Genomic DNA, 18,906 nt, shown 5'->3' with positions numbered 1-18,906 from the left:
TTTTAATATTTCAATGATGTATTTTGAAGTATCTTGCATTTATGCTGTATAAACACATAATATACACACAAATATATTTTATTACCACATAAAATACACACAAATATATTTTAATTGTTCAAAAAACAAGGTTTCAAAATGTGAAACAAAATGTGTGTACTATCTCAGCATTGAATTTGAATGCCAAGCAATTATTGTCTTGCACATATATAGTGCCAGTTACATATCATGTCCCCAGTGATGCTGTTACAAATGTCCCCAGTGAGTTTTTAGCAAAAAAAATATTTTTTTTCACTTTCTGGAATGTCCGTATTTCGGAATAATTCGGATAACGGATATTCGGATACGGGATACTCGACCTGTACAGACATATGTCTGCAGAAATGCGGTATGGAGATGTGTGCATGCCTCTGTGTTGATGCGTGATTGCATCCACAGAAGCAGCCCCCAGGAGGTATAGAGCAATGCGAGGGATGAATATAACAACAATGTATGGAAAAGAAAAGGGGTAGGATTAATGGGGTGTGTGGAACGGTTGCTTAGCAGAAAAGTGAATGAACTAAAGAGCATTTAAATAATCAGTGATGTTTGTGGGGACTGAGAAAAATGTTGCTGGCGAACTAATCCTACATTAAACAGAGTGTGGTGGCTGGAAATAATTTGTGCCTTAGTAAGTGTATTGAATGATGTTTATGAGCCAATTTGTGGATAGGGTGGACCTAGTGGGAATTACAATAAATGTATGGTTTAACGTACAATTACTTTTTATATGATATTATATCAGTTGCTGTTAAACAGGTGTATTTTTGGCAACTGCTGCTGCAGATGTTATTACTGATGTCCCTGGGTTTGTAGCAAGGTTTGGAATGTGTGTGTGTGTGTGTGTGTGTGTGTGTGTGTGTGTGTGTGTGTGTGTGTGTGTGTGTGTGTGTGTGTGTGTTATCAATATATAGCTCTAAAGTAAGTTTATGTCAGTGGCACTGAAATTCTTAGTGAGGTTCTTGTTTTTTTTTTGGGTATGGCTCATTAGGTCTACAAGAGAATGGTCGACAAGCATTTGGTCAACACCATTAGGTCGACATGCAGAAAGGTTGACATGGGTCTAGGTCGACAGGTAATTAGGTCGACATGGGCAAGGTTTACAGTCAAAAGGTTGGTATGGAGTTTTTCACAGTTTTTTTACCCGAGTTTCAACACAGTCAACATGTACACTGAAATGTAGCACCGCCTCTGCTCGCCATGCTTCGGGCTCGGTGCCTTGCTATGCTTGGCACACTATTTTATTCTCCGACCACACCCTAGTGAATGGTAGGGCATGAAATACCGCCTGTCGGCATATGTCACCTCACAAACCAGAGAAAAACCCCATGTTGACCTTATGCTTGTGTTGCCCTAACGACCCGATATGAGAAAATCTTTGTGTATAGGAGAATAAACGCCACTGATACTAAAGAAACAAGCCGCTTAAGAGAACATTGTTATAGTCAAGAGTAGATTTCTGCAAAACCGGTGAAGCATGATCAAGGGTTTTTTTTTCATGATCACAGCAGTTGCTTTGGAGCAGAACCAGTAATTATGATATGCATCAATGTCAAGGAGTCTCTGTCAACACAGACAAAAATCAGCCTGCTATGTCACCGGTGGTATCGGCAGTTCAACAAGGTCTAGGTCATCCAAAAATGCTCGACAGTGAGTAGGTCGACTAGCAAAAGGTTGACATGAACTTGGTGGACATAGGGGAAAGGTCAACATGCGTTTTTCGTGATTTTTTTTTTCAAAACCAACTTGTTCATACTTTCCCATTCCAGTGGACATAAAGGGGGAATATAATAGTGTGAAAGCACAGCGAGGCACCGTGCCCGAATTATGGCGAGTGCAGTGAGCCACACTTATACGGTGTCCATGTCGACATATATATCGGCATAGACACTAAAGGCCCCCATACATTAGGCCGACTTGTCCTTAGGACAAGTCGGACCCAATACTCCTGTGAGCCGCCCGGCAGCTCCCCGGGAGGCTCAAATACAATTTGGCACTTGATGAGCCAAATTTTACATGTGATAAATCGCTTGCGATTTATCACATGTACGGGGAGCTGCAGCGGGCGGTGAGGGGCATGGGGGCCGGTGGTGATCAGGGGCAGCAGTGGGGCGGGCAGCGGGGGTACTGAGTGCTGACCTGGGGGCGGTGTGGTCAGCAGCAGGGCTCATCAGGGGGACGCCGGAGCGGGGAGCGTGTCCTGACGCTGTAACTAGCCGGCGGCGCCTGTGTGTGATGATCTGGCCGGGCGCTGTGATCATTCACATATATCATTCATTCAGCAGCGCTGCGGGACGGACGGGGACGGGCAGTGGCGGGTATTATATTTTTAAAACACCTGTCAAATGACTAGCCGTTCTCTGATTGGCTGAGAGCTCTCAGCCAACGGTCAGTCATTGGCTGAGAGCTCTCAGCCAATCAGAGAACGGCTAGTCATTTGACAGGTGTTTTAAAAATATAATACCCGCCACTGCCCGGCCCCGTCCGTCCCGCAGCGCTGCTGAATGATATATGTGAATGATCACAGCGCCCGGCCAGATCATCACACACAGGCGCCGCCGGCTAGTTACAGCGTCAGGACACGCTCCCCGCTCCGGCGTCCCCCTGATGAGCCCTGCTGCTGACCACACCGCCCCCAGGTCAGCACTCACCGCCAGCTAAAGGTCCCAAGTCGGGTGGTCGGACGTGCAGCAGGTCCGACCACCCGACGCAGATCCGATGCGCACGGGACCGCGCATCGGATCTGAGGGGACATCAAAAGTACCCGATTTTGGTCCGATTTCGCCCAGATCCGACTGATCTGGCCTAAATCGGACCAAAATCGGCGAGTGTATGGGGGCCTTAAGAACTTGCAAAATTTGTCGACCATGTCCATGTCAAACTTTAGCTTGTGTCACCCAACTGTTAATGTTGACCTAGTGTATGTCAACCAATCTTAGGTGTCCATGTACTCACTGTGAACTATAAGTGGTCAACCTGGTCACTGCCGACCATATATACCATAACCGTCACTGGAAACCAGTGACTAAGAATGGTGCTCTGTGCATGGACAGGCTACATGCGTATATTTATTTATTTACAGTTTCTTATATAAAAATGCAGAAAATTATGTTGCGCTTTTCAATAGGAAACAGTGAGAAAACAATCTGGGGCAGATTTATTAATCTTGGAGAAGAGATAAACTGGAGATAAAGCGGAGAAAAGGTTAAAAGAGATAAAGCACCAGCCAATCAGCTGTGTTTGAAAAAGACAGTTGGGAGTTGATTAGCTGGTGCTTTATCTCCTTTTACCTTTTCTCCGCTTTATCTCCAGTTTATCTCTTCTCCAAGCTTAATAAATCTGCCCCTCTGGGTGGTAACAAACCGACAGAGGTAGGAGCTTACATTCTATATGTATGCTAGAGACCGCAGGTGGGTTTCCTCTATGTATTTAAATGACAGAAGCATTTTAATTGAAGTTCAGGCTCTAAGTAAAATGATATCAGCAATGTATTTGCGGTAACAGCTGGCCCTTTTAGTAACGCGGCCATGAGAGACAGACGCTAAATCAATTCCTAATATGTGAGCAGTGTCTTGTTTACAGCACAGCAACTGGCTTAAGTCTCTGAGAAGATATAACTGTTCCCTCTCTGGCAAATTGAGCACCTTATGCAGTGCACATGGGTGACTCATCACAGGGTGATTTGAACTCTCTCCAGGAGATCCCTTTCCATTACCATGTTAGACTCCTATGATATGCACCTACAAATCAGGCCAGCTCAGAAAGATGAGCTCATGCTGTCATCAGCATAACCACCACAACCGCAGAGATCACAACAACATCTAGTCATGAATATAGGAAGGTTGCCAGTACAGTATTTTAGATAGCATCATACAAATACAGTGTGTACCTTCTTTGGAGCTGCATAAAGTCATCTGGACCAAAAAAATAGCTGATTGTCAGCTCTGGGAAACTAGAATTGACAACGCTAAGGCATGATGTCATCACGGTATAGAAATAGAAGACAAACGAGCCTCCCAGAAGACAGATCTATGAATGCGCTATAGAGACGAGTGTACAAAGGAAGTCCTTGGCATGCTCTGTATAATAAACCTGTATGTCCTTAACCGCATAACTGCACCTTCCTTCATCTGTTTAGCTGTTATTAGATTATGCTTTAGTATTTTCCTGTGCTTACTTACATTTGTATTGCAAAGAATTTTTGTGAAAAAGCAAATCGTGATTTTTCAGCAAATAAAGGAAAAGGTTATTTAAGCCTTTATTTAATTTTCCATACCAAAAGAAAAACAACAAAACAATAGGGAGCCACCAGATAAGGACAAACAAGAGTGAAGAGAGCAGGTGCTGTGAGGAAGGTACATTCCTATACACTTAGGGGCCGACTCGGCCCAGTCCACGATGTTCAGGGTTCACGGTCATGCCTTTAATGATAGAACTAAAGTGGTTGTCAGATGTGTCGCCGCCCAGGACATGCCACTTGCCTAACTGCCGGCTAATTATATCATCACTGCCAGGATTGGGCAGGGCAGCACAGTGCTCTTCCACAGCCCAGCCTGTGACTTCCAATGTAGTATGATTCATAGGTCACGCATGTCACGTCTTCTTGTGGCCCAGTGTACAGGCTGCTCCTTGCCACCTGACATTGTTCCCGTTGCGGAGTGGAACATTTTTTTACTAATTTACCCAGGTTGGGGCCAGTGCTTTTTTTATTTTTTTCTGATTGATGTGGTGCCAAATTACAATGGGAACCTACGTGCTCCATTACTATAGGGACAGAGTGTGGTGGAATAACTGTAGAGGGCACAGTGTTTAAATTCACTATGGGGGACAGTGTGTGGTGGAATTACAATCAGTACAGTGTGTGGTGGATTTACTGGGGGAATATTGTGTGTGTGTGTGCGCGTGTGTGTGGGGGGGGGGGGATATTTTGTGTGTGTGTGGGGGGGGGGGGGGTATTGTGTGTGGAAATCACTGCAGGGGCCAGTGCATTTCTTTAATTACTGTGGGGGCCAATGTGTGTATTTTTCTCCCCTTGTGGGCCAATGTGTGTGGTTTTTTTTCCTGTGGGGTACTGATGGTGTGCCTTGGCAATTTTGTAGTCTTGAATCTTGGTTGTGTTCCGTGAATAGAAAAAGAAAATCCCTGTTCTATTCAATGATAGCTAGAAGCCTATTGGTTGATACAGGCAACTTCTCCTCCTGTCCTCTTACATTCCTTTATACCTGAAGAATATGTAACCGCACCATCCCTATATTGATACATGGCAGTGTAAATGAACCCTAGAGTAAATATATTCTGTGTAACTTCTTGTAACTGCATATAGTAACGATTAGTCACACAAATGACTGTTGCCAGTAGGAGCAAAACACATTAGGTATCAATCAGCAGTGCTTCCCAGGCTACCCGCCAGGCCTGCCCACCTCAGGCTTTTGTAACACAAAATCCCTACAGCAATAGGATTTTCCAGTTTTAGGTTGGGATTTGCAAGGAAAAATGTAATGGGCAAGTGATCCACCCCCACTGCTGTACCGTCAAAGTATTATTCATTGGAGATCCGCCACAGAAATGCCTTAACAGACCAGTAGGAAACACCTGTCTGAGCTGAGTTTATTCAGCAAACAAGACAAATGTTTTCAGCAGTGGGTTCAACAGTAGGAAGTCATCATGTAGAAAATGCATTGCTTAGTGGCACACAGGGAAATACATATAAACAAATACGTTTCTGAAGTTTTAAAGACACAAATGTACTTTTATAGAAGACAAGCAGGACAGCTCCGATGAGTCATACTGGCTGTGTATGCCTGAAAGTCACGCAGCAGATATGAGGAAATCAGGATGTGAGAATGTTGCCGCCACAAAAGAAATAGCAGAAACGGCACATAGGTCAACTGATGCAGAACTCAGCTCATGCGAACCGTTGCATATGAGGATATACCACTGCAGACTACAGTATGTTCTTTTCTTTTCAAAACAGTTTATAATACAGATAAAATGCCTACCATAAAATCCCATAAAACAGTGGTTCACAAATTTTTTTTTTTTAATTTCGGTGCCCAAGAGCAGTGGTTCTCAACCTTCGGTTCTCAAGTACCCCCAACAGTGCACGTTTTCCAGGTCACCCGGCAGGTGCACAGGTGCACTCATTACTCACTGACACATATTAAAAGATCCACAGGTGGAGCTAATTATTTCACCTGTTATTCTCTGTGGAGACCTGGAAAACTTGCACTGTTGGGGGTCCTTGAGGACCGAGTTTGAGAATCGCTGCCCTAGAGTATCAGTGTTTTTTTTTCATGGCATCTGTAGGCCAAATATTTCATACAGTGAATTTGAATTAGAAAAAAAAAGGATTAAATTAGTCGGCAGCGACTAGGGCAACACCGAAAAAGGGTTGACATACCTTTGGTCAACACTAACAAAAGGTCAACACAAGCCTATGGTCGACATGAGCAAAATCAACAGTCAAAAATGAGTCTTTTGGTGTCTGTGTAATCACTATTTTGGTGTCTGTGTAATCATACGTCAACAAGAACACCATATATATGCACAGATTCGCTCACCATGCCCACTTGGATAGATAAATCTGAAAAACCACCTTTTTCTTTAAAAAAACAACTCATGTGAACCTTTTGACTGTCGACCTTGCCTATGTCAACCAAAACCTTGTGTCGACCCTTTGGCAGTGTCAAATTAGTGGTCGACCTAGTGACTGACGAAATAGACATTTTCTATCCAATGACTGCATACCTTTTATGCTGGGAAGCCACAAGCACTGGGTTTTACTTTTACAGTGACAATGAATAATTATAGTTGGCCCTGGATCACCAGCCCAGGCTATCCCTGCAAATAACGCGAGTCAACCAAGTTTGGGAACCACTTCCATTTAGTATTCTTTCAAGTGACGTTTTATATTAGAAACCAAGATACAGCCCCAAATCATGTAAATGCAGTCCCATATTTTTATCATATTAAGGCCCCCATACACACGAACAATGCGATGCGTTATTGGGTGGATCACATCGCAATGAGGGGAGAAGCCGCATCCGAAACCTTTGAACCGTCTGGCAGCAGGAGAGCATGCAATATATAGTATGGGGTCCTTTTGCATATGATATATCGCATGTGATCCCAGAAATGGTTGCGATAACCAATATATTTTTAGTACAGCCCTGCAATCTAGGGGCTCCAATACAATGCGCAAAGGTTTACGTAGCAAATCTTGTCGGAGCGTAACCTCATGTGATTTTGTCTAATTGATCGGTCCGATACACAAGTGTATGGGGGGCTTTAGTATCCATCCATATACTAAGCATACAGGGCTATATTATATGGACTTATACGAGTCATGACCATTTAAAACTGCAGTGTCCCCAGCCTACAAAAAATGCCTGTTATAGTATGAGACAATGATGCAAATAAAAGTGTAATATTATACACTAACTACCTTATTAGTATACTTGTAGCACAAACAATTTGTTCATTTACCTTGTCTACAAATTGTATTGTTTCGTACAATATTTAAATTTGAGAAATTAGCACAATTTACATGAATACGGTGTGTATGTCCCAATATAAATATAACTGGTTATGCATCAAGCACACCAGAATATACAAATATTCTAATTGTATGCATATTGAGTCCTATTGGAGAAAGGTCAGTATATAAATAAAATACTGGTTATTATTATGCCACATTATTTCTATTTTTTTTTAATACTATTTTACTAAGTTTTTTTCAGTGATTGTGTCTATAGAGCAAATTTAACATATTTACATGTTCATATTCACACTGGGGGTGATTCAAATGTTTAAGGTGCCCGTAGCAATGGTCTAAAGTGACCAGGACCTATTCAATTGTTTAAGGCACCCAGTCACAAGGCTGCACTCTTAGCGAATATCTGTTTGCACCCCCTGAGGTGAAAGCAGAAATCCACTTAAAGAAAAGCTTTGGGGCAGGGTGCTAGTAATGGGCATTCCTTAACTGCAGCAGAAATGGCATATAATCTCATGCATTTTGGGTGTCGGAACCAACACAGGGCTGGAAGATATACAATTGAATAGCTCTGTCAATTGGAGCTACGAGTGCCTTAAACAACTGATTTGCTGAATGAGACAGACACAATACTATTTAATAATCACGCACGGTCTCTCTCTAATCATTTATGTGCAGTGGGAGTCAAGGTGCCACTCCCCCTCCTCCCCACCAACAGCTCCCACTGCAATCAATGCCGGGACCATTGTAGGGAGGAGGGGAGAGTGCCCTGAAATTGCTAAATTTCAGGCCCAATATGTTAGTATATAAACATACAGTATACACATTTCAGAAGATAAAACATTCCTGCATTCAGGAAGGATTAGTAAGTTATTCATTGCAAGGCTAGAGGTTCTATGGCAAGTCTCCAAACCACACAAGCAAACAGCAAGACGGTCCCCTTATATTCATAATAAAAAGCCTGTGTGCAAGTATCCACATGCGGACAAACATGCTCTGCAAATGATGCAAGTATGGTAACAAGACAGTCCATTGTTTCCATGGAAACCATGGCTAAATTGTGTCAGATATTATAGTTATTGCTAGGATCCTAATGAGGGGAAAGCAGTGATCTGCAATCTCTTTATTTTTTCTTCTTGATCGCCCACGGGCACTGCTTTCTTATGTCTGTGGTCTCTTAACTTGGCTGCAGTAGACAATTCATTTTATGAGTCTAGACACTGTTTTAGCATGATAAAATCCTCATATGGGTTATAGCATCACATCAGTGCTACTTACACCTAATATCCTCCTCTATTGCTTCTAGACTCACCTATTATATTAGGTTTAAAATTAAAATGTAAGATTTTACCCCCGTAAAGACCCACCCCAATCCTGCTCAGTGTCCAATCTGCTATGAGACATGTCTGGAGTAGATGGTTCCTTACACGCAGTACTGTGGTGAGCACTGAGCAGAAACTAGAACATCAGCTGTAAAACATCTTAGCTGAAGAACAGGAAATCCTGTAATACTGTAAGTTCTAGATATATTTCTGGATCTGATCCATCTGTATGATTTATTCCCCTTGTAGGACTTAAAGATGGGTCATGTCGCTATGTTGCTAACATTTCCCTTTTTATTCATCATGTTCCCCACATTGTTGTATAATTATTTAGCAATGTTCCCTCACAGGATTACCACGATCGTTGTGGCGACTATCATCTACAATTCTACAAATGGGAGATCTACATTTATTTACATTTTAAAATGACATTATCTCACTAACACTTTAGAATGTTTGGTGATATATTTGAATAGCAATCACCTAAGGGGCCGTAGAGAATGGACAACTCTTGAATGTAGGGGCTGTGATCATTTCTCTTCCCCACTGGACGAGCACCCATGTCAGCTGCTGTTAGCAGGGAACACCCCTGCTGGAAACCAAACCGCTGCGGCAAGGAGGGAAAGCTGAATAAATATTCTAGCAATCTTTTCCAGTAGAGTGGGAGTTCCAATGCATTTACCTTGCTATAATACATAAATTCAACGGATCTGCATGAGCTATGTTAATGGAAGTATTGCAAGCCATTGGACCTCAAAGTGTATCTGGGATAGTACTGTCTACACTTAGTCATTTTGGAGACATACAGTACATAAAACTACACTTCTGCTAATACCTCTATCACACTGAAACCCCGACTCAGACCTGTGTCTGACCTGGGATAGTGAACACAGGTTGGAGCCATTGCTTAAGCTATACTTCCTTATTTCAGACCACCGACAGGACCTAGCTCATTGCTGCTCACACGGGACACGGATGTTTTAGCCAGCCAATCGAGCCATCAACATTTCACATGGCATCATTTGCATATCATCGCACAGTTGCTGTGCAGGGGATGGCAGCTGAGAAAGCATGTGCTTCCATCCTTGAATCTGGCCATATTATTATGTGTGTGTGAGTAAGCTAGAAATGGGACCGCCAGGCTCAGTGGTAATGTTACTAAAGCAGTTTACCATAATGTACTGAGCTCAGTATAAGTGATCTTTCTTGTTTTAAAATTTTTATTGTCATTCATTCATAATGCAAAATACGGACAATTAAAATAATAATGGAAAATGAGGACAACCACTTTGCATAGAGCCCACCTTCACATTTGCTTACATTTTGATAAATGGCAGCGCGGACGGTGCAATGGTTAGCATTACCGCCTCACAGCACTGAGGTCATGGGTTCAATTTCCACCATGGCCATAACTGTACAGTTTGTATATTCTCTCCGTGCTTGCTTGGGGTTCGGTATGATTTACCTACAATCAAAATCCCGACGGTCAAAATACCGACAGTCAAAATACCTACATTTTTTAACATGTTTTTCATATTTTTGGGGGTCTGTATGTTGACACAGGTCGACATGAACCCCGTGCTTTGGGCACGGTGCCTCCACTGGGATGGTAAAGTATGTACAAGTCGGTATTTTGACCTTGTTGGTCAATGGTTGTCTGTATTTTGACCTTCGGGATTTTGATTGTAGGTAAATTGACCGCATCCCCTTGCTTGAGTTTCCTCCGGGTACTCCGGTTCCCTTCCACAAGCCAAAAATATATTGGTAGGCAAATTGGCTCCCAACAAATTAACCCTAGAATGTCTGTGTCTGTATGTACATGTGGTAAGCTCCACTGGGGCAGGAAAGGATGTGAATGTTCAATCTTTCTCTGTAAAGCAGAATATGTGTGCGCTATATAAATAACTTAATAAATAAAATAAAGTACAGTAGAATTTTTTTTTTTTTTAAAAGCATGCACAGGATAAAACCTGGAGGACATGGAAACAATAACCTAAATAAACTGAAGACCACGATGGGCAATATGATTTCAACTAAAATATATACAAATAGTTTCATTTTAAACATTTTGTACTATCCAATTACCCCCTAAATTGTTTTGCCTAGGGCTATCCAATTAGCCAGTGCGAACTGCAAATTATCAGGGTTTCTTTTTCACCTGAGGCAAATCAAAATCCCAAACAGTACTGTTGAAACATCAGGGGGGAAATTTTGGGTGGGCTGTTAGCGTGGAATATCAGTTGGCAGAAACAATTGGATAAGACAGACGAGCACAGGTGTAGGGACAGGTTCAAACAATTGAATATAGCTATTTATGCTATTTCAATGTGCTTTGTCCACCCATCCCTATCTATATGTAGAAGCCCTAATTACTATTTACAGTAGCATGGGAAAGGAAAGCGACAGTATTTACTAGTAAAGCTGTCCTATAGAAACCACTAATAAAACTGTCAACATTAAGACTGATGCTAAATCTGAACCTTTAATCTACATTTAAACATTAATTATATACACACACAACTTTTATTACAAGATTTAAAAAAAAAAACCTCATGCTACGGACACTTGGATAATAGCTGTGTGTCCTGCCAATGGCTCGGTGCACTGTTTTACAGCCAGAACCTCTCCTCCCTTTCTGAGCTACTGTGGGGAAATGTAGGAAACCTACAGGGAGAAAGGCAAGGAAAACCAATGGAAGGATGAGAAGAAGATGTTTTCTATATCCAGCAGCTGCATTCTTACAACTCCCACATATTATGTACACTGGTGCACACCTTTCATGCCATTCTACTAATAGATCATGCGTTTTACACAATATCTCAAGTACTGAATGCATATACTGTACATAAGGAACGGAAAGACTTAAAAAGCATTCGTTTCCATACAATGAATGTGGCACAACTGGGGCTATTAAGCCACACCGAGTTCCCATACAGTTCCCTGCACTGTCTCCTCTGCGCTGTGCGATGCTATGGCTATTTACATTTACTGAGCTCCATATGTAATACATATAGATATGAGAGACCTATATACAAACAGAAAGACCAATATACTGTACATGGTATTCCTGAAAGCAGCATTTCTTAGCCTAGATTTGTAAGAGGAAATTTAGTCTTCTGGGGTCATATCCTGTAACCACATTCCATTCAAAGGAAGGATCATTGAGACGTTGCAGGAATCTGGTATACAATCCATAAATATCTGACTCCATCTGGTACATTCTTCCCTTCTGTAAATCATTTTTATTTAAACAAACAAGCAAGTAATTTAAAGCAATACAATTAGGAGTACAAGGACATGTAATGGTTAGCATTACTGCCTCACAGCGCTGAGGTCATGGGTTTGATTCCCACCATGGCTCTAACTGTGCAGAGTTTGTATATTCTCCCCATGCTTGTGTGTGTTTCCTCCGGATACTCCGGTTTCCTCCCACAATCCAAAAAATATACTGGTAGGTTATATGGCTCCTAACAAAATGAACCATAGAATGTCTGTGTGTGCGTGTACATGTGGTAGGGAATACTGGGGCAGGGACTGATGTGAATGTTCAAATATTCTCTGCAAATCGCTGTGGATTATGTGTGCGCTATATGTCTGTCAAATTTAGGTACCACCCGTATAACCCTCAGAGGTATTATATAGCTTCTATTCTGGACTTGCAATTTGGTGGGACTGCTATGCTATTACTGGTGCCTGTCCTTGTGTTTCCCTCCTATTTCCCTATAGATTGTAAGCTTGCAGCAGGGCCCTCCAACCTATATGTCTGTCTGTTTTACCCAGTTTGGTCTTTCAGTGTTGCCATCAGTTGTAAAGTGCAACGGAGAAAAAAACTATTGGTTAGGTGTACACCGTACAAGTGTTCACCTGGGGGTGCTCAATATGAGTGGTAGACCACAGCAGCTGCACTGACGGGCTAGTCGAACCCGATGAGAAACAGGGGAAGAAAATTGGTAGAACACAAGGTTCTATAGCAGCACTATTGAAGATGTTATGTGGATATTTGGAACCACTGTGTGGTTGAATTAAAAAAAAAAAAAAATATTAAGAGATTGGATGAACTATTACAATATATTTAATAACCTGAAATTTTCAGCAATGAATAAAATACATGTGTTAAAAAAACAACATATGGGTACAAATAACAATGGGTGCACACTGATTGTTGGACCTATATAGAAAGTCCTGGGATGGGGAACAGTAGAATAGATGGAATACAGTTAATATTATATGGGTATATTTACCACTCCATGGTAACAGATGTGGAGAAGTTGAAATTCGGGAGTCCTCCTGCCAGTTGACTAGTTGGGGGCAGGGACCAATATTTTCAATGCTGGATCTCCTGATTGTTATGGAGATGAATGGTCTCCACACTAAATTGAGATGGAGTTGGGGTGGGGAAGGTTCTCCTTGTTGTTTATAGAGATGAAACAATGCCCCAATGGGCTTGGAGGGTATGGACTCCTGTATACTGGATCCTCTCTAGTAGAATGACCTTTGGATTTGGTTGTCGCTTTCCACGGCCACTAGAGGTTTTCCAGTTACGTTTCCCCAATAAAGGAAGAAAGTATACTGTATCCACAGGCAATCAAGGTGTTGTCCAACAGGGGCAGCAATGGGGATATGGGTGGGTCTCCAACGCGTTTCGCTGCTTACCCAGTGTGCAGCTTTATCAAGAATCCTCTCTACTAGAGAGGATCCAGTATACAGGAGTCCATACCCTCCAAGCCCATTGGGGCATTGTTTCATCTCCATAAACAACAAGGAGAAATTTCCCCACCCCACCTCCATCTCAATTTAGTGTGGAGACCATTCATCTCCATAACAATCAGGAGATCCAGCATTGAAAATATTGGTCCCTACCCCCAACTAGTCAACTGGCAGGAGGACTCCCGAATTTCAACTTCCCCACATCTGTTACCATGGAGTGGTATATATACTCATATAATATTAACTGTATTCCATCTATTCTACTGTTCCCCATCCCAGGACTTTCTATATAGGTCCAACATGCAGAGTGCACCCATTGTTATTTGTACCCATGTGTTTTTTTTTAACACATGTATTTTAATCAATGCTGAAAATTTCAGGATATTAAATATATTGTATTAGTTCATCCAATCTCTTAATATTTTTATTTTTTTTTAAATACAACCACACAGTGGTTCCAAATATCCACATAACATCTTCAATAGCGCTGCTATAGAACCTTGTGTTCTACCAATTTTCTTCCCCTGTAAAGAGCAACGGAAACTACTACGCTATATAATAAACTGTAAATAAATAAAATAATAAATCAAATAGTTGTGTCAGGATGGCATAAAGATTGCTATAGACTCAAGCCCCGTACACACTTGCCGAGTAGCGGCATTGCCGATATAGATAACTTCATCAGCGGTGCATAATGCAGACACTGAATGATATTGGTTACAGATATCGTTCAGTGATGTCACTGGTTTTGCAGCTGGGCATGTAGTCGCTGACGATATAGACAGATTGAGCTGCATGCACAAACAGTGGGGAGAGCAAATCATTAACAAAATTCACCATACACATAAATAAATATAAATATAAAATAAATATAAAATATATCGTTCAGAGGTAGCGAATGGTGCAGAGAATTAGATTTGGGTGTCATTTTGTTTCTGTGCAAGGTAAATACTGGCTGCTTTATTTTTACACTGCAATACAGATATAATTTTGAAGTACAAACCCCACCCAAACCTAATTTTCTCTGCACATGTTACAATTGACCCATCTGCAGTGCACATGGGTTTTGTCCCTTAGATAGAGAATTTGCTTTTGCGAGTGAAGCAGAATCATATATGTAACGCTAGCCAAGCAAAACATAATTATTGGGCAAAATAATTACAGTGTATTCTTGCATGACCAACCACAAATTATCGTTTTTTCAGACATTTTAATAATGCAGCATGTCTGAAAGGTCCAATAGTTGTGAGATGCTCAATTATTATTATTATATCATTAATTTATATGGCGCCACAAGGGATCCGCAGCGCCCAATTACATAAGTACATAAACAAATAAGCAAAACAGTGAGTTACAGTTGAATACCATACAATAGAGGACAAGTACAGGGTACATAACAATAGCTGCATCAGCAGATAACACTGAAATAAGTGTCAGCGTGGCAGGACACCCAGGATTTGGTGCCAACAAAGATGGTTTAGGTAAAAGAAGGAAAAGAACACGAGGGAAGAGGGACCTGCTCATGAGAGCTTACATTCTAAAGGAATTCTAAATCAGCTGCATCAGACAGTGTATGTACTTCCCCAGGCTGAGCGACTGACAGACTACTTCCCTTATCCTTCTATGGGGAATAGCAGGGACATATCTCCTCACCTGGGGAGGATGAAAATATGAGAAAAGGACACAGCTTGATGTTCTGCGCCACCAGAGACTGGAGCCCAGAATGCACACCAGGTAACCAATCCCTAAAACGCAATTCTACCAAAACAGGTGTCATCCAGAGGGCGCTATCCCAGAGCCGTGACCAATATCAAGTATTCTCTCACGTGCGTGCTATGGAGCCACACTGACCTTTATAGTGGTCCCTATATGCATATAAAGGTTTCTTTATTTCTCAGAACTACTTCAACAGGTCTAGGAATCCCGTATAAATCAGTGTATTTATACAAGATTTCTAGACCTGATGAAGCAGTCCTGAGAAATAAAGAAACCTTTAGCGCATATGGGGACCAGTATCAAGGTCAGTGTGGCCCCATAGCACGCACGTGGGAGAATACTTGATTGGTTACTGATCTGGATCACACCTTTTTTGGTAGAATAGAGGAAAGAAAATATTGTGTGGCATATCTCGCCTTTTATGGCCATTGTATGTGCCGGGTTTCAGGTAACAAGTCTGTAGGTGTGAAAGACATTTTACATGACAGTGTATTGTAGGCATAAGCACATTATACCCTGCAAGATAACACAATGCTGTTTGTAAGTATCACAGGACAACCTTATGCAGGCACAGGCAATGTTGCATTTTAGGACCAAGCAACAGTTCCCTGTAATAACAATTAAGTATACAACTTGTGTGGATGCAACACACACATCTTATTGTGTATTGTTTATAAGAGCAAACATTGTTATCACTGAAGTGAAAATATACTATGCCTGGTGATTTAAAGCAATCTGTTCTGTACCATGACTGGTGATGTAGAGCGAACTGCTCCGTACCATGACTGATGATGTAGTGACCAGTTCTGTATTATGACTGGTGATGTAGAGCGACCTGCTCTGTTCTATGACTGGTGATGTAGAGGGACCTGCTCTGTTCTAAGACTGGTGATGTAGAGCGACCTGATCTGTACCATGACTGGTGATGTAGAGCGACCTGCTCTTTACCATGACTGGTGATGTAGAGCAACCTGATATGTACCATGACTGGTGATGTAGAGCGACCTGATCTGTTCTATGACTGGTGATGTAGAGCGACCTGATCTGTACCATGACTGGTGATGTAGAGCGACCTTCTCTGTACTATGACTGGTGATGTAGAGCAACCTGATCTGTACCATGCCTGGTGATGTAGAGCGACCTGCTCTGTACCATGACTTGTGATGTAGAGCGACCTGCTCTGTACCAGGACTGGTGATTTAGAGCGACCTGCTCTGTTCTATGACTGGTGATTTAGAGCGACCAGCTCTGTTCTATGACAGGTGATGTAGAGCGACCTAATCTGTACCATAACTGGTGATGTAGAGTGACCTGCTCTGTACTATGACTGGTGATGTAGAGCAACCTGATCGGTTGACTGGTGATGTAGAGCGACCTGTTTAGAGAGCTCCACAGAAAGCAGATTTATACCCCCGGCCCTAAAAAGAAATCATCTATACAGGACTAGCTTACAAGACCTGGCACGGTAGTAGACCAAAGTCAAAAATAGCAGCTGACCTCTTAAAGCAGTGAGCTACTCAGACCTACTATACTAATCCCAACTACAAACGTGTGCACACAATTATTCATAAGAAAATCTTTGCCAAGTTGATTTTACGCTTTTCACTGCACATTCTTCTTACTGCCTTTCCGCTTCATGCACCATTGCCCAGCTTCCATAACCCCTCTATCCCCTATCAGAGGCTTCACTGTGCCCATGAATATAAAGTCACTATAAGCTTCTTACCTGGTTCCAGTTTAATAACCTTAATTGCCGCCAGTTCTCCAGTGTTGACATTGCGAGCCTGCAAAACACAAAAGCAAACAAAATTTTGAAGGTCTATATGAAACCATGCAAACAAAAAAGTCATTCTGCAAAGAGAAGGTGACCATGAAAATGTGTAATGTATGAGTATCAGCTGCGATCTCAGCAATGCTTGGCAGCAGCGCACAGGCCTTCACATTTGTTTGATGAATTGTTTCTTGTTTGAATCCAATTTAATGGTAGGATACATTATACAACCAATATTATTCTGTGTACAATATGCTGTTGTTTCCCAATCCGAATGATTCAAACTGTGAGAAGATTATGTAAAACATCATTACACAGCACATTTTTCTATCAACAGATATTGCGCAATGAAAAATGAAGACATTCCGATTTCAATCATTTATCAAGGGGTATCAAAGCTCTGTGTCTGAGCATCTCTTTCACATATAGGGGTAGATGTATGGAGCAGTGATCAGGGAGTAGAAGTGATAAAGTGCCTGGTACTTTATCACCGGCCAATCAGCTCCCAACTGCCCCTTTTAAAACCCAGCCTGTAACTTAACAGCTGATTGGCCAGTTATAAAGTACCAGGCACTTTATCACTTCTCCTCCTTATCCCTGCTTCATACATCTACCCAAGAACGTTTTGCAAACCAGCTTTAGAATAGTATATGGTCATTAGGGCAACCCATATTAGGTTGGCATGTCTACGGTCAACAATGTTGGAAGGTCGACCCAAGCATTAGTTTGACATTAGTTAGGTCGACATGGGTTTTTCACTGTTTTTTGAGCCGACAGGCGGTATTTCATGCCCTACCATCCACTAGGGACATGGGGATAGGTTGACATAGGGATAGCAAGAAAAGAAAAAGGGTGAAACCGCGCTTACCTAAAAAAATGCAACAGGTATTGGTAAAAGTAAGTATTTAATAATAATAATAATAATAATAAATGTAATAAAATAGAAGGATCATATATCCAGTAAAAAACATCGATACCACAATGCGTTATGTGAGAGTCTGTACAGTCACCCACAGTTGTGCCGTACAGTCCTGAGTCCGTTCCTAGGTTGCCTCTGTGTTTAAGTCCCAGTATTAGTAGCCATTTTGGGAGAGGTGAAATCTCCAGTCCAGGGAGCACTTTATGTTGGTGGGTGCTCTACCTGGAGTAGTATTGCTGAAGGCCAGGGAGCGCCGGATGTTGTTGGTGCTCTACCTGGTGGCGGGGGGCAGTACCCCAAAGTTGCAGGCTATGGGATAAATTTCAGAGGCTGGTCCGGTTGCAGGGTTCAAATTGAGTAGGCAGGCTGAATGTGGGTGTCTTTAGTCTCTTCCACCGACGCGTTTCGCTGTTAAGCTTTATCAAGGTCATCACCTTTTACGGTGTCCAAATTCATGTTGACCTACCCATTGTCGAGCTAATGCTTGTGTTGACCTTCCAATCCTGTCAACCTTAGCCATGTTGACCTGTTTCAGGTGTTGACCTTCGGTGGTGGACCCAACGATCCATACCACCTTTAGAATATCAGTCCAATATTGATCAAACACTGGGGAATTATATTTTGCTGTAAAGTTAGTATGTTTTCATTCCGTAACAATAAATCTTATACAATAAACGGCTAACGCTGCTCCTCACCTCTATGGGAGACATTCTAGTGTTTTACATGCCAGTGGCCACTAGATGGAGCCCAGCAGTGTAATAATTGACATTACCGTTATGTTTCCCCGTCATTTTGATGGGTTGGTAACTAGTGTTGAATATTAATCCAATGCTTGGAAAATGTGTTTTAGAAAACTGTCTCTACAGAACAAACATTTGCAAGACTTGCAAGGCACAAATGCATAAATCAATAATGAGACTACATCAATTATTACCATTAA

General features: G+C 41.9%; 1 protein-coding gene across 4 annotated transcripts in view; it reads right to left on the bottom strand.

Moving 5' to 3' along the window:
* MAP4K3 (mitogen-activated protein kinase kinase kinase kinase 3) overlaps window positions 1–18,906 on the bottom strand; it is a 249,756-nt gene that overhangs the window by 176,057 nt on the left and 54,793 nt on the right. For all 4 annotated transcript variants that reach the window (XM_083176045.1, XM_083176044.1, XM_083176047.1 and 1 more), the window contains exon 2: window positions 17,003–17,060. In XM_083176045.1, the coding sequence (XP_083032171.1) occupies window positions 17,003–17,060 (58 nt within the window). The remainder of the gene's footprint in view (window positions 1–17,002; window positions 17,061–18,906) is intronic.

This window comes from Crinia signifera, chromosome 3 (assembly GCF_055691185.1).
Source record: "Crinia signifera chromosome 3, ASM5569118v1, whole genome shotgun sequence".
NCBI lineage: Eukaryota > Metazoa > Chordata > Amphibia > Anura > Myobatrachidae > Crinia > Crinia signifera.
This window is presented reverse-complemented; position numbering and strand designations above follow the sequence as displayed.